Source organism: Saccostrea echinata, unplaced genomic scaffold, assembly GCF_033153115.1.
Source record: "Saccostrea echinata isolate AGI-Se365-2 ecotype Australia unplaced genomic scaffold, CSIRO_AGI_Sech_v1 ptg000001l, whole genome shotgun sequence".
Classification (NCBI taxonomy): domain Eukaryota; kingdom Metazoa; phylum Mollusca; class Bivalvia; order Ostreida; family Ostreidae; genus Saccostrea; species Saccostrea echinata.
In genome coordinates, this window is record NW_026889750.1 from 33,619,091 (window position 1) to 33,635,277 (window position 16,187).

The 16,187-nt window shown below is 35.1% G+C and overlaps 2 protein-coding genes across 2 annotated transcripts; both read right to left on the minus strand.

Moving 5' to 3' along the window:
* Positions 1 to 4,139: 4,139 nt before the first annotated feature.
* Positions 4,140 to 11,373, minus strand: LOC133190174 (pyrroline-5-carboxylate reductase 1, mitochondrial-like). The gene is made up of 6 exons (XM_061325661.1): positions 11,228 to 11,373; positions 7,897 to 7,961; positions 7,231 to 7,410; positions 5,385 to 5,597; positions 5,121 to 5,213; positions 4,140 to 5,035 (listed from the first exon to the last, which is right to left on the minus strand). Exons 1-6 carry the CDS (start codon positions 11,292 to 11,294, stop codon positions 4,763 to 4,765), a joined length of 891 nt encoding a protein of 296 aa, XP_061181645.1. The 5' UTR covers positions 11,295 to 11,373; the 3' UTR covers positions 4,140 to 4,762.
* Positions 11,374 to 13,046: 1,673 nt separating this feature from the next.
* On the minus strand, positions 13,047 to 15,105 carry LOC133178562 (serine protease inhibitor Cvsi-1-like). The gene is made up of 3 exons (XM_061313274.1): positions 15,046 to 15,105; positions 14,048 to 14,161; positions 13,047 to 13,176 (listed from the first exon to the last, which is right to left on the minus strand). The coding sequence occupies exons 1-3, from the start codon at positions 15,086 to 15,088 to the stop codon at positions 13,076 to 13,078; spliced, it is 258 nt and encodes an 85-aa protein (XP_061169258.1). The 5' UTR covers positions 15,089 to 15,105; the 3' UTR covers positions 13,047 to 13,075.
* Between the last annotated feature and the right edge of the window lie 1,082 nt (positions 15,106 to 16,187).

Below are 16,187 nucleotides of genomic sequence, written 5' to 3' on the forward strand. Positions count from 1 at the left end.
CGCACGACATCGATGATACCCGTGTCTTAACTAAGGAACTCATTTTCAATTCATTCACAAGAATCTCTTGCACGACTTTTATTTCATCTACACCGCAATGAATTTGCGCTAGAGCGTCTTTTTTTTAATTTCAATTATTCAAACCTTTCCATAGTTCATTTCAATATTCATTCCGCTAGCTGTGCGTAAATCTTGTGTAGCGTTGGTTTCAAGAGTAAGTGACGTTAAAGGTTTATGGCCATAGCAACGGGTGCAGGGGGCAAGTGTGGAGGGGGTGCCCCCTACTGCCCCCTTAATTATGCCGATATATGATTTACTATTAAAAAAACAAAGCTACCTTAAAGATGTGCCCCTCAGTAATTACGTCTGATGACTTTTTTTGTGCCTACCCAAACTGAAAGTATTTGGATGTTTGGCTGATTTTCCACCATTTCATCATTGGACTTCCATTTAGATTTTTTATTTTAGTAAAAGGTTTTTAGTTCACTTATTTTAATGAAAGTGTTTGATGTCACATCTTGGCGTATAGATCAGGTATAAACATTTTCAACATTTCATCAGAGGAGAAGAATGCGAGTGGACGATCAGTCAACCTTGAATGCCACTTACTCTTGAATACGACGATACAGGAAAAAGATCTACGCTAAATGGAATGAATATGGAAATGTACTTTGGACAGATCAAACAACCCAAAGCTAGAAGAATTTAATCAAGATGGCTGTCAAGAACATTAAAATGCATGGATATGAAGACGCATATGAGGGGTTAAATGGATTTGTGGATGAACTGAAAATGGATTCCGAAAAGTAAAGTCATAAAATACAGAAAACATAGGTAATCAAAGATAACGAAGCTCACCTCGACGAATGTTATCTATAAGTAAGGCAAATTTCACATAATATTTCTTTTCTAGTTAGGGTACATCCCAAGATCAATATCTATGCAAGTTTGGTTTAAGTAGGACTTATAGTTACTTGGAAATAGACCTGCTCAAAAAACTTTTAAGCTGTTTAGTAATCAAGAAAATCGTGGTGAGTTCCAACATCCAAAGCAAGTCTGGAATTTTTCATCCTTAGATGCACCATCTATGCAAGTTTAATCATAAAAGGACATAATATTATAAAGCTTCTCCAAAAAATTACCCTGGTCACTCATCTGGAAAATGTAGGTCAGATTCAGAATCCAAAGCAAGTCTGGAAGTGTCCATCCCTAGATACATCATTCATGCTAATGTGGTTAAAATATAGCAAAAATTCACTCATGTGGAAAATCTAGGTCAGATCCAGCATCCGAAGCAGGTTGGTCAGTGTACATCCCTAGATGCATCATCCACGAAAGTTTGGTCAAGGTAGGGCATATAGTTACTTTGGAACGGGACTGCTCCAAAATCTAAATTTGATCTTACATGTGGAAAATCTAGCTCAGATCCAGCATCCGAAGCAAGTGTGGTAATGTCCATCCCTGGATGCATCATCCATGCAAGTTTGGTCAAGGTAGGGATTTTAGTTATCTGGGAATGGACCTGCTCCAAAACCTTTAACCTGGTCATCCATCTGGAAAATCTAGGTCAAATCCAGCACCCGAAGTAAGTGTGGTAGTTTCCATCCCTAGATGCATCGTACATGCAAGTTTGGTCCAGGTAGGGCTTATAGTTCCTTGGGAATGGACCTGTTCCACAAAACTTTAACCTGGTCACTCATCTGGAAAATCTAGGTCAGATCCAGCATTCGAAGAAGTGTAGTAGTGTCCGTCCCTAGATGCAATATGCATTCAAGTTTGGTCCAGGTAGGGCTTATAGTTACTTGAGAGTGGACCTGCTCCACAAAACTTTAACCTGGTCATTCATCTGGAAAATCTAGGTCAGATCCAGCATCTGAAGCAAGTGTGGTAGTGTCCATCCTTATATGCATCATACATGCAAGTTTGGCACAGGTAGGGCTTATAGTTACTTGGGAATGGACCTGCTCCAAAAACTTTTATCTGATCATTCATCTGGAAAATCTAGGTCAGATCCAGCATCCGAAGCAAGTGTGGTAGTGTCCATCCCTAGATGCATTATCCATGCAAGTTTGGTCCAGGTAGGGCTTATAGTTACTTTGGAGTGGACCTGCTCCACAAAAGTTTAACCTGGACGCCGACGCCGGGGGTATAGCATAAGCTCATCTCGACTTCGTCGAGGTGAGCTAAAAATGAAAACCTCTATTGATTTTAAGGTCAAAAGGTCAAAGGTCAAGATCATAAATTCATTCATTCTGTTTGTGTGCAACACTTTCGTTTCCGGACGATATCTCAAGAAGCTTTGAGCTTTTGCAATGAAATTTAATGCCACAACCCTATGGCCTTAAGAAGACATTCATGGACTTTGAGGTCTAAAGGTCAAAGGTCATAAATTCATTCATTCTCTTTGTGTGTTGCACTTGCGTTTCCGGGCAATATCTTCAAAAAGCTTTTGCAATGAAATTTTTAATCACATTTCACTATGGCTTAAAAGAGACCCCTATTGATTTTGAGATCAAAAGGTCAGAGGTTAAAGGTAAAAAAAAAATCATACATTACAAATAACATTTATCAAATGATAACTACAGTTTTTTTTCTTTCTTTTAGCTTTCTTCAATAAAATTTTATATCACAACTCCTTATGACGTATAGAAGACCCCTAACGATTTTGAGGTCAAAAGGTCAGAGATCAAGGTCATTCATACAAATGTTTGTGTATAACACTTTTTCGGACAACATCTTTAAAAGTCTTTGAGCTTTTGCAATGAATTTATGTATATATCAACTCCTTATGGGCGAAAGAAGACCCCTTTTGGAGGTCTAAAAGTCAAAGGTCATAAATTCATACATTGCAAATAACATTTTCCAGATAATAAGTTTAGGTTTCTTCGAGCTTTCTTCTATAAAATTTAATGTCACAAATCCCAATGGCCTATAAAAGAACCCTATCGATACTGAGCTCAAAAGTCAAGGTCATAAATTCATATATAATCTGTGCAGCATTTTTTCCAAACTATATCTTAAACAGCCTTTGAGATTTTGCAATGAAATTTTATACCACTTCTCCCAATGGCCTTGAAATAACCCATATTAATTTTGAGGTCAAAATGCTAAGGTCAGAAATACATATTGCACACATAGTTTTCAGATAATAATTTTAGTTTTTCTGTAAGGTTTTGCACTGTAACTTTTCTTCATGAATTTCGTTAGCTTTAAGAAGACTCCTGTTGACTTTGAGACCAAAAGCTGAAAGGTCAAGGTTAACCTTTTTTCTTTCTTCATCTGCAATATTGTTTTGTTTTTTTTTCAGTTCTTCCACCCTCTTTTTTTCCTTAAGCGGGAGACACAAATTCTACGAATTAGCTGTTTAGCATATTCTTTCAGAAAGTCAGGTTTGTCTTTGTCACTCTTGTGTACTGCATTTTATTGTTGATGTTATCAGGGACCACAACTAAATATTGCGGAAAGGTAATGCTTCTAAAGGTAAAATAAAATATATTTTGCGGATACGTAACATAACTTACTTGCATGTATGCGAAAAGGTAAAAAATGATAATTTCCCCCAAAATTTGCGGAAATGCAATTCGCACAAGAAATCGCCGTGATTCAACAACAATTTAAATTTATGGAAGATTGCAATTTCTTTGGAAAACTTTGTATTATACAATCAATATGATTTGTCTATTTCCCTAAATTTGAAAATATGTTAAGTCCAAGATGACTGCGACTAGATAGAAGAAGGGACAATACGTTGATTGTCAAACACGAAGTCATAGTGCAACTTAAATATTTCATTTCCGTTACTATACGATATTAATATTTTAGTTTTATTAGAATTGAATTTCACAAGCCATTTTTTTTCTAAATCATGGTTAGTTAAATTAGTCTTTAACAATATGAATCGAGGCTACTTTAATTTGAATGCTTGCAATTAAATATGCACTTCGCGCTCGGTCGATATGCTTTTCATGAAGTCGATATATCTATGGATCCCTAAGTTTCTTTTTTACATAATCCGTTTGATATTTATGCGTACATCAATATCCCTCCCATCATGTGTTTAAAAGATGTTCCCGTAACCTTTTTGTTTGGAAACACATACCGAAGTGATTGTGTACTGATCAGACTGGAAAGGCTTACACTGAAGTTTAAAAATAAACTTTTAATTCATAAATATTACACAGAATAAACATAAAAATAATTCAATAGTAGAACACTAACACAACATAAAATGTAAATATTGTAATAACAGTAAAAATGTGTAAGTTTAGAGACAAAAAAGTATTTGACCAGATTATTTCTATTGCATTGGTATAATTTTATAAGAAATAAAAGCGTTTAACCTGCTTAGAAGTGCTATTAGGATGATTCTAAATTAATTCTAAATAACGCTGCTTGAAGATATTATGAGAACGTGTAGTTTAGCAATGCTACTCGACTGAAGAGTAAAAACCACCGGTAACATACATACATGTACAAAAGAACGTAAATTGTACATGTATCTATACACTATCTGTATATAGTCAAATACTGGTCATGCTCTGTCTCAATACATAGTAAATGAATTTTATTTCTTTTGCAGAGCATTAAGTTGGTACTTTGCACAACGAAACCTAACATCAATAACGCATGTTAATGTGTCTGTGTCATGTATGTACAATCACAGGGGCTAAGACCGTTTTTGATGGCTTGGAATGCTGAAATTTTCAGTAACTATGGCGCCATCTCTCCTATAACATAGCCTGGTAGATGATGAGTTCCAATCTTATTGGGGGGAGGCTTGCTTTTTGATTTTCTCCACCTCTCTTTCCTCCAACTCTTCTTCTGTTTCGAGAGATTCCTCATGTTTTTGGAGTTCGAGTTCGCCCATTTCTTTAGCCTTAAGAGCCGATGCTTCGACAGCGTTCATGATGGTCCCTCGGAACCCCCTGCGCTCCAACTCATGCATGGCTGCAATTGTGGTGCCCCCTGGTGAGCAAACTTCGTCTTTCAGCTGACCGGGGTGTTTTTCAGATTCAAGAACCATCTTTGCAGCACCCTAAAAGCAGAAAGTTTTTGTTTGAAGTTTTTAAGAAATTTTAATTATTTCTTAACGATATCATAATGTTTGACGGCAGACTTACAAATAAGGTCTGTGCTGCAAGTTTTGTAGACATGTCACGGGGAAGTCCCATTTTAACTCCTCCATCTGCCAGAGACTCGATGGTCGCAAAGGCCTAAAACATTAATTCGCTGATTATTTATATCATGAAAAAGTGAAAAAAAAACAATAATTTTTGGATCTACAGTGAAAAGCAACTGAAACAATATACCAAACGGTTCTAAATTTAACAGAATCTTCCATTCATTTCTCAAAGACCAGTCGTTAATATGAAAAAACAACGTACATAAGCTGGTCCACTTCCGCTGAGCCCAGTAACTGCGTCCAGTTTGTCCTCTGTCCCTACATAACACACCCCCACTGTTTGAAACAGTTTTTGTACTAGTGGGGCGTCACCATTGCGTACTGACTTTCCTGGGGCAATAACTGTAGCTCCCGCATGCACCAAACTAGCAGTGTTCGGCATGGCACGCAGTACACGTGTGTCCATCGGTAAATTCTGAAAATTGTTAGAAAAGGATTCTAATAAAAAGATATGATTATAAATAATGAGAAAGATTCAAACTAACATAAACTAGATATCATTGAGATGGTGGCCATCTCAAAGGGCCCCGCTTTCAGCAACAAACATAAAAATGTAAGGTAGCTGAAAAGGGTTTATTTTGAAGAGAAACATTTGTGTACTATTAAGGGATGTGTTGTTTGAGTCTAAAGGGCTTCTATGTCATCCTTGTTATAATAAAAATGGCACGAAAATCACGAGTGCTCCATACCTCTATCAAAATACGGCTCAAAAATCACGAATGTTACACATCCTCTATGAAAATTGTTGCATATCCTCTATCAAAATATGGAAGAAAAATCACAAATGTTCCGTACCCTAAGTCAATTGGTAAAGTTTGAGGCTGACTGGAATTAAGAGAAAGAAATTATGCACCGAACAGAGATTTTAAACAGAGAGGCTATTTTTGACCTTGACCCTTGACCTAGAAATTTTGTTCAAGGTCACTGCACATCCATTGACCAGTGGCACTCTGTGAGTGAAGTATGAGCCACATTGGACCAATGGTAGAGAAGATATGCTCCGGACAAGGATTTTTCATATAATTTTGCTATGACCTTAACCTTAGACCTAGAAACATGTTTCAAGGTCACTGCACACCCTTTACCCAAAGACACTCTGTTGGTGAAGTGTGAGCCAGATTGGGCCAAGGAGAGAGAAAATATGCTCCGGACAAAAATTTAAACAGAGAGGCTATTTTTTACCTTGACCTAGAAACTTTGTTCAAAGTCACTGCACATTTATTGACCAGTGGCACTCTTTGAGTGAAGTATGAGCCACATTGGACCAAGAGGAGAGAAGATATGCTCCGGACAAGGATTTTTCATATAATTCTGCTATGACCTTGACCTTAGACCTAGAAACATGGTTCAAGGTCACTGCACACCCTTTACCCGAAGACACTCTGTGGGTGAAGTATGAGCCAGATTGGGCCAAGGAGAGAGAAGATATGCTCCAGACAAGTGATTTCGGGCGGACAGACGGACGGACAGACTGATCACTATGTATAGGGCGCCCGCAGAGCGAGGCCCTAAAAAAAAATGGGAGTGCACATTTTTTTGAGTGTCACGTGTCGATACATGTACATGTAATTAACACCTCTGAATAGAATTATGGGCGCATTCCATACAAGAAAACCAAAAAAAAAAAACTATTGTTATACCTTTAAAAATATGTTCCTATATAAATCAATACTAAAAAAAAGTCTAACATTTCCAGTTTTACTGAGCGGGCATAAAAAAAAAATCGATGTATGACAGCGGAGTGAGATATTGGACCTGTCGATATGTTGGACCGCTTACGTCACATAATGGGAGGGGTCAGCTAAATCTCATTTGCATTCGTTGGTGTTCTACATACATGTATGTCAAAAAAAAAATTAAATAAATAAATAAAAGGTATAACAAAACATTTATTGACTGGGTTCGAGGGCAAAATGCGTTCTGTCGACCCCTCGAACCAAACTGTTTGGTTCTTGGGTCCGACAAAACGCATGTTACCCTCGAACCCAGTCAATAAATTATAATGTTCTTGAAACTAAAGTCTGAACAAAAACTTCATTGATTCTCACCGCCTCAAGGACCTCAAGAGGTACCCCAGCTGCTATTGAGACAAAAATCTTCTCGTTTGTGAAGAAGTCCGAGATTTCTTGAAGTACATCGGATACTGTATGAGGTTTGACAGCCAGCACTACCAGATCGCTTCTCTCTACCACTTCAATGTTACAGGTAGTGGTAATTATACCCAGTTTCTGTTATGGAAATAAAATATCATTGCGCATGTATATGAAATGTTTTCCCAAAGCATAACCAGCATGAAGGATACATTTGACAGAAATATCGAAAGTTCTCAAACTACATTACTGCCATAGGAAAAACGCGCATTTGTAGACTATCCCTTCTTATAGTTAGAGATGCCTACTTGTGGACATGAACACACAGCCCACCCCAAACCCAACCCCAATTAAATTCATTACTGGATTTTTTCCCATTTTCTAGCACTTAGTTCCTATGCACTCAAAATGAAAATTCTAAAAAAATGAGAAAAAGCACATTTATAAAATCACGTTTTGTTTTAAAATTGAGAATACTAGTACTCAAGAAGGGGAGGTGGGGACTACCTTTACGTACAAGGATTGTGAGAAGGCCATGTCAGTAGACAAGAATTAATATCATAATTAAACAAATAAAGCAGGTTTACAGTCTATCTATAGAGAAACTATTGGATTGGACATTACCTTCATGTCTTGCAGGACTGATTCTGACATGTCACTGGCTATCATCTTCTGTGGCTTCACAATACCTACATGTAAATCAAATGTTTTTTTTAAAAATGCAACGTAACTTCTCCAATAAATAATTTATGTTTTTAATGAATTTCTAATATTGTCATTATGATAAAGTTTAGAAACAAGGAAGGATTTTTATCACAGGCTTTAAGATCACTTTAATCCGACTTAAAAAAAAAAAAAAAACGGGGTGTTAAAAGAAATATTTTGTTACTTATTTTTACATTTTTGACTGATTTATAACAATTATTTTTGACTGTGACTGATTTTAGCAATATTTTAACACCCTATTTTTTGTATGTCGGATTAAAGCGATCTCAAGGCCCGTGAGTCTGACACAAGAAAAACCGAGCAACCCCTAAACTTAATCCTCGTTCAGTTCTTAATGCATTATTACACATCGTTTGAAACATTAAGAAGAAATTCGCTTCCTCAGTAATTGTTTATTAAGAAATAAGGTATCAATTTTAAACATTTATCAGGAAATAAATACGGGTTGGTCACGTGAGCAAATACCATAAAAGACCGAAAGGCTTTAAGGTAAATTTGATCGCGTCGTACGGTACCAACCCGTAGCTCTATTTATATTCCGATAAATATTTTAGAATGATACTTTATTACTTATCACAGACCTTTAGATCGCTTAAGGACCCTCTATACGCTAGAGGAAAATATTTTTTGGACATTGAAAAAATTATAGTATGTAAAGGTATAAGCATTGAGCTTATCTATCACATTTTCAACATAGTGTGCCTTGCATTTACCCCCAGGAAAAATGTTCAAAGACAATGAAGTACTGATGAACAGAAATCACTGTTGTTTACTTAAGTGGACAAAATACCTGCAAATGAAATGTTCTATCTATTCCTCTTGGCCTGTTGAAGTGTTACGAATGCTTAATTTAATAAAAATTAAGTAATAAACTTTACATTGCAGTTTATTTTCTTCTTGATCAAAGGGCAGATCACTCTTTCTGCATAAAAATACCACAAAATCAGAACTCTTTAGTGTGCAGTGTATAGAGGGCTCTTTATCCGACTTACAAAAAAATTTGGGTGTTAAAAAAAATACCCCAAATTTTTTGTAAGTCGGATTAAAGCGATCTAAAGGCTTGTGTTACTTACATTTACATTTGTGACTGATTTATAACAATTATTTACGACTGTGATTGGTTTATAACATTTATTTGCTATCATAGTTTTTAACCCATGAAATGATTTATTTTCTACTCTCAACAGTATAATTTGAATGTGTTGAACACAGTATAAATTGAATGTGTTGAACACTTCCAGCACTTAGGACGTCACTGTGAAATTGCGTCGCTCGTTTATAAATTTGTGGTCATGTGACGAACCTGGTTTTATACAAGTTTAATGTACTGTTATATAGGGGGGAAACATGTAAATCTGTAAGAATAAACAAATTGATTCAATTTTATAATTTAAAATAATGTGAACAAGCACAACATCGTGTCTTATTTCAGTCAGTACATTTTCTCATTTTTTCTTCATAATCTAAATGTCGCCCGCGTGGCGCAGTGGTTAGAGCGTCTGCTCTAGAGTCGCGAAGTAAGGAGTTGATCCTTACGTCGCGGGTTCGAATCCCACTGTGGGACTGGTCCTTCGGATGAGACCGTATAAACCGAGGTCCCGTGTCGCAGTAGGTGCTGGCACGAAAAAATCCCTCACTGCTCAATGGCCGTAAGTGCCGAGTATAGGACAAAATTTGCAGCTCTCCACTGGCAAGTGGTGGCGTTTCCATATGAGTGAAAAATTCTCGAGAGGGACGTTAAACAACATACAATCAATCAATCATAATCTATATAATGTGCATTGTGTCTTATCTAGGTTTTATATAATATTACTATACATGTGTAGTAACAGTATTTAGTCAACATTTCAAAGCCAGCGAAACTTCCACATTTACTTTTCATGCAGCTAAATCAGTATTTCTATTATGAGACGACGATTTGAGAAACACAAGTCAATGACCCCACTGTTCCATGACTTATCTCTAACCATTAAGACCCAGTTAAAATAAATGTAGGTCTTTGGCCTACTAACATAAGCTGGCATTTTGTAGATCCACGCCTTGCCTTCCGCTACATTTACAGCATATATACGAGAAAATCTCTGCAATGAGTCATTTTCAGTATACTTCCTCAAAGTCATTTCCTTCCACGAGAGTTTTGCATTGGCAAGGTCACAATTTAGAAAGATCAATGGTGTGTTGTATTGTTTTTATGATAAATTATCATAATTATATTACACACTACCACCATCATCCAACTTCTGAGATTTTTTTCTTTAATCCAAATAATTAAAAAGTATATATCTCGGCACAGTAAATTTACAGAATATATTAAACAATTTTTGGCATATTGTTCACCACAATATGTAGGTAGATCAGAAGACAACGGTGTCAAAATTAACAAGTCACACCCACCCACCCGCCGCTGGCTAAAACATGATGAAGATATACTATCTATATTTTTTTCAATATTTCGTGAAACACGTACGTTTATCTGTTTTGAAAATTGCACGCACGTATCTATAGTGCATGCATATTTTTTTTTGGAATCAAATAAATGTAAATTGATTTTTATTCTGCTTCTAAATTCAATTATCAAATTATATGTTGTTTTCTTATTTGATATACTACTGGCATATATTTATACATCCACTGAAAAATTTCTCCTTTATTTTTCATGAAAACCGGCCAATATTGTTCATGATGTTAAACACTTTACTTAGAACTAATTTAAACTGGTTAGATCCAGTCTAGCTGTACCGAAGTTTTTCAAAGAAATGTCAAAGGTCAACTGTTATATCAATGTAACATTGATAATACAATATTATATGTTGTACGTATTTTCTCATAATTTATATGAATAATTTATACAGATATGAATAATTTATACAGATGCAATAAAATATCTTTGTTTGTTTACACGGGTTAATCATGCATTTCTGCAATTTTAATGACAAGCAAAGCGTTTTATTGTTTAATTAAAGCACAATGGCGGATCCAGAGTGGTTACAATTTAAGAATTTAAAAAAATAACGCACAAGCAAAAAAATTCATTAAATTAATAATTAACCTAGCTATTTTCATGCCATTAAACATAAGTTTTGGAAATTATTGGACATCTTAAAAAGGTAGGGTATTCATCAGTGATCATCATTAACTCTATATTGATTCAACACATTCATAGTTGTCAACAAAAAGTGGGGGGGGGGGGGGGCATCCGTTTATGAAGACTAAAAATACGTATACCTACCTTTTGATATAAAACCCCGACCCAAAGCCTGGGCCATTCGCCCAGCCCCAATAAATCCAACCGACATTTTAGTTAGTTTGTAATTTCATTCCCTTTATACACTGGACATTCAGCCAAGCCATGCAGACTCTTTTGAGGTATGTTAACAACTGAACAGCTGAGAGGCACGTGTTAGCATAAAAATCAATACATTATCACGCAGACCATGAATGAACGCGTTGCTTCACTATAGTAACCGATGGTCGCAGAAACTTTCCCATGTTGCGTGCGCAAACACTAAATATATTTTTACAGTGCGGGGAAAATTACGCTTTTGCGTACTTATAGATTCAATCTAATTAAAATCCGACTTCTTAGATCCGCGTCGTGTCATCTCTGCGTAAAGGAACTTTTTACGCAGAGTTTACATGCAAGTTTTTTTTTAAATTTAATTTTTCCAAATGACACTGTTCTTCATAATGACTCGATTCAGTAAGGTTTATCTACGACATAAATACAATAGGCATATGAGACATGGAAATTTAGCCGGTACATGTGGTAAACTTTATTAAGAAACAAGTGCCTGTGTAATTATTGTCTGGTCATTAAAGTAATTATTTACATAATTAAAACATATAGAATGTTCAGTCCGTAAGCTATATAGGAGATTTAAAACAAAAAGCACACAAACAAAAACTTATCTATGAAATTGATCTGGTTCAGGCACATTTAGCATCGTTTTTGAAAAGGGGGTGGCAGGAGGGAAAATAATTGACGAAAATAAATAAACATGAAAAATCTAATTACAAAGGGATTGGACGCAGGTTCTAAAAAATTATTACACCCTCTCCCTACATGTAAATTACAAAGATTAAATTAGGTCACAGATAAATATGTACATTCAAAATATTCAATATTTGTGAAATTTACAAATCAATGCATTTTAAAGAATCATAGATATAATTTTGTATAATATACATGTATATATAAATAAATATATTTATATTAATACTAATACTAACATGTGAATCTGCCAGAATGTTAAATAAAAGTTTGAACAATAGAGAAAAGACGTTCATTCTCCACAGCACTCAATGAATCTATATCCCATAACAAAACATTTGTATCTAAAATGTGAATTTTATCAAATAATAAAAATTTATGAAGAAATTCTATTCTGGCTTCTTTATACTTTGGACATATAAAAAAAATGACTCACGTATCTTCGTTTTTGCCCATGAGCATAAAGGACTTGAGATTAAATTATGTCTGCAATAATAATAATAATAATTTTAAAAATGGGGGAAATTGTACTAACTTGAAATTTTATTTCATGGTGAAGTGTGGTTGGGGGAGGGGGCACCAAAAATTACAAGAAAAAAATGAATACCTCAAGATGAGAAATTATGAAAATTAGGGGAGGAGGGCAACCAACCTTTCAATTAACATTTTCATTCTAAATTGATAGAAAAAGTTTATGTTTGGAAAAAAGTGGGACACCCCCCCCCCCTCCCGGATACTACATGTGCTTCTGATCATATGCACTCCCTAGCTTATGCACTCCCCAGCTTAGCTGTTAAAAAATATATATCTACTATGCTATAAACATTATTGTATAGTAGATATATTTTTACCAGTTAAGTTGGAGAGCGCCTGTGCTCCAAATCATTGAATTCTATCTATAACAAGTTATTAATAGTCGAATAGAAAATGTATGCCAAAACTTTATCTACAATTAACTCTTTTAACTTATAATTATACCCTCCTAGTGGAAAATAATGTATTATTTAATAATTTATCACGTAAAATTAAAAAAAAATATCCTTGTTCATGTGTTTATTTGTGCCAATACAAGCATGTACAATCAAGTTAGATGTCAATGCACTTGCAGACGTTGTCAAAGCAGTGCCAGGAAGCGTTCTGATCAGCACAGGCCGGAAGTCCATAGCAGTCCCGAAGTCCACGACAACCTGTAGACAACATAAGCAGAAAAATTGAGTACGTAATCAGATATATCCCACACAAAATGGTAGCTTTTTAATGAAACCTATTGAATGAGACAGCTTCAAAGCGTTCAAGAATATTTATTTGTATACCACACCATACCCTACCATTCATTTTTGCATTATTTTTTTAATCTATTTAACAGGAAGGTTCAGTTATTTTTTGCTCTTTTAGAGAAACAAAGCTTTAAATAGAGGTCCCATATCAAGCTAAAAATTTCTTTACAGCGTTGAAGCTATTGTTCTTAAATTCCCAATAACAGCAAACGTTATACTATATTCGAAAGTATAAATTTTGAATAAAAGAGACCCGGGGTTTTAAAAAAAAATGTGAATACATGGACAAGCTTGTTGTTTAGTTTCCCTTGATTTTGGAGAAACTTTGATTTTAAAACAAATCCGCTCTTTTGGCGAACTTTTCCTCTTTAAAGGGACATATATGGTCCTTTATTTTAAGCCCTCTGAATAAAATAAAGAATGGTTGAAGAGAAAGCCCTCTCCTTGAGAAAATGACCCAATAGTAAAACGGAAGAGTTGAAAATATGTTAACAAATAGAGACAATAAAGACGAACGAAAAACAGATTTAATTTTTTATTAAATCAAAGAAAGTATAAAAAGAATTTTACCATAAGGGAGGAGTCATCTTTTGGGGTATTTTCGGAAACATATTTTGGACTTTGGAACTGAATGTAGATCGTTTTAAAGTATCTAGAGCTGCGAGTATGACTAACTATCTCAAAGATATAAATCTAAGCGCTAAAGTAATCAGATCACAGAAACTCGCGGTCATTGTACTTTGGACCCATAAAAATGGTGCACAAATTTTAGATGACATACGTCTCTCCGTTAGGCACGTGCATATTCCCTGTGTACAGCCGATGAAGGATCCGGATGCGCATGTCTCCAGAGTACAATCGTCTGCCCCTTGACATCTCTCGCCAGATATAAATGCTAAAAAGGGAGAAATATTTCTTGAAATGTTTGCACAATTTTATTGGACAGGAAAAATTAACTTACTTCTTTATATTTTGACAAGACAAGCTAAGAAGAACGTTCATAGCTAGATCACATGTATTGTCAAAGTTTCAAACGCACACAACGACTAAGCTATTCCCCCCTCCCCCCGTACCATTCCACAAAAAAACTGTTAACACCAATGAATATTAGAGCCTGTAAAACAGACGAGATGATGTAACCCCCCCCCCCCCACCCACCCACCCACACACACAGACACACCATCACGGCTGCTTATCTCAATTTGGATTCCTTTTTATTAATTTAAAATTTTAATTTTTTATACATTTTTCTGTCAAAATTTCTTAATAAAATTAAAAATTTACACAGGTGATTCGATTTTCCATTATATATAACATTGTTGCATAAAGTTGGTTTTCTAGTTAATATGACGGGTAGAGAAAAATCCAGCACCATCGCTCAGTAAAATATTTATACTTAAGTCATACCTTAGGTTCATCGTCACTCTCTTCACTCATTTCATTTTTCTTTTCTTTTATTAAAAATGTATTTTCCCAAAAGAAATATAAATTAATGACTGAAATGCAAAGAATTTCGGCAAAAATTATACAAATATCCTCTTCAGGACACAAATTTTCAATGGAATAAAAATTATTAATCCCATAGCGAGTTATCTCTCTTATCAGATGGTGAATGAGCCTTAAGATATTTTAACTCTTCTTGTAAAAGAGACCTTAGAAATTAAACGCCATGGCAATTTTACAAAGCTTTTGATTATAAATTTGTCCAAATAATCCAAATGCCGTATTGTTCATAAACATGCGCATTGCCTGATATTATGGATAATATATACGCAATACCTGCGAGAAGACCAAAAACTGTGATGGAAACTAGAACCTTCATGGTGTCCTGATGGTGGGTTTGGAGATATGATGTCGGACTTAGTCGTGAGTAGTTACTTATAGGGATTAGCGCGAGGAGAGATGTGACGAAATCAGAAAGCAAGGGATCAAACGTGTTCTGTTGGCACTGTACATAAAAAGTTGTCCATAATCATCATGGACGGATTATGACGTAATCATATCATGATAAAATAAAATAAAGGAATTAAACATGCAAGGAAACAGCATTTGAGACATTATGGGACATTATGAGCTTCCATGCATGATATTTATAAAAAAAAAATTAAATGATCGTGTTTTAAAAGCCATAAAATAGAAGTAGTGATGTATAATGCATAAGTTGTGTAAAGTTATAAAGACAATCAATGCTTCCTAAAATAGTTTCACCGAAAGTCAACCTGTAACCTTGAAACCAAACTGCATTGTTAGCTGTGAAAAATAATAAAATGCAAGTCTTAAACTTAAGTCTGTGAATTCACTGCGGGACGTGGAGACTGGTCCTTCGGATGAGACCCTCTTCGCTATCCAAGAGTTTCTGATCCGCTACTCTTCTCATAATCCCTTAATTGGCCTACGGTGCTGTCAAAAGTTTGGATTTTTTCCTGAGTTGCGATTGGAGTTGATTAAGGAAGCTCTAAACACTAATTAAAAATGCTTTTTGGACTTTGAGAAAAATATATCATATAAAGGTGCACATATTCAGTGTATCTAGTTCATTTACAACACTGGGTACCTGCCCTATTTCTGCAGAAAAAAACTTCAAAGACAATGAACTATCTGTGAACAGAAATCACTGTTGTTTACTTGCATCGGGAAAATTAATTTGGAAAAAATGTATTCAATTACTTAATCTTGGTCTAACATAACATTAAGAATACTTTAATTCATAACAAATTGTGACATTAACTGTAGATTCCCATTTATTCTATTTTTCTTCTAAGGGCAGATCATTATCATGTTGTAAATTTTGAATTTACTTGGGGGGGGGGGAGGGGGGGTAAATGCAAAATTTACAACATGATAACTAGTTATCATGTTGTAAATTTTGCATTTACCTCACCCTAGTAAATTCAAAATTTACAACATATCACTCTAACTCA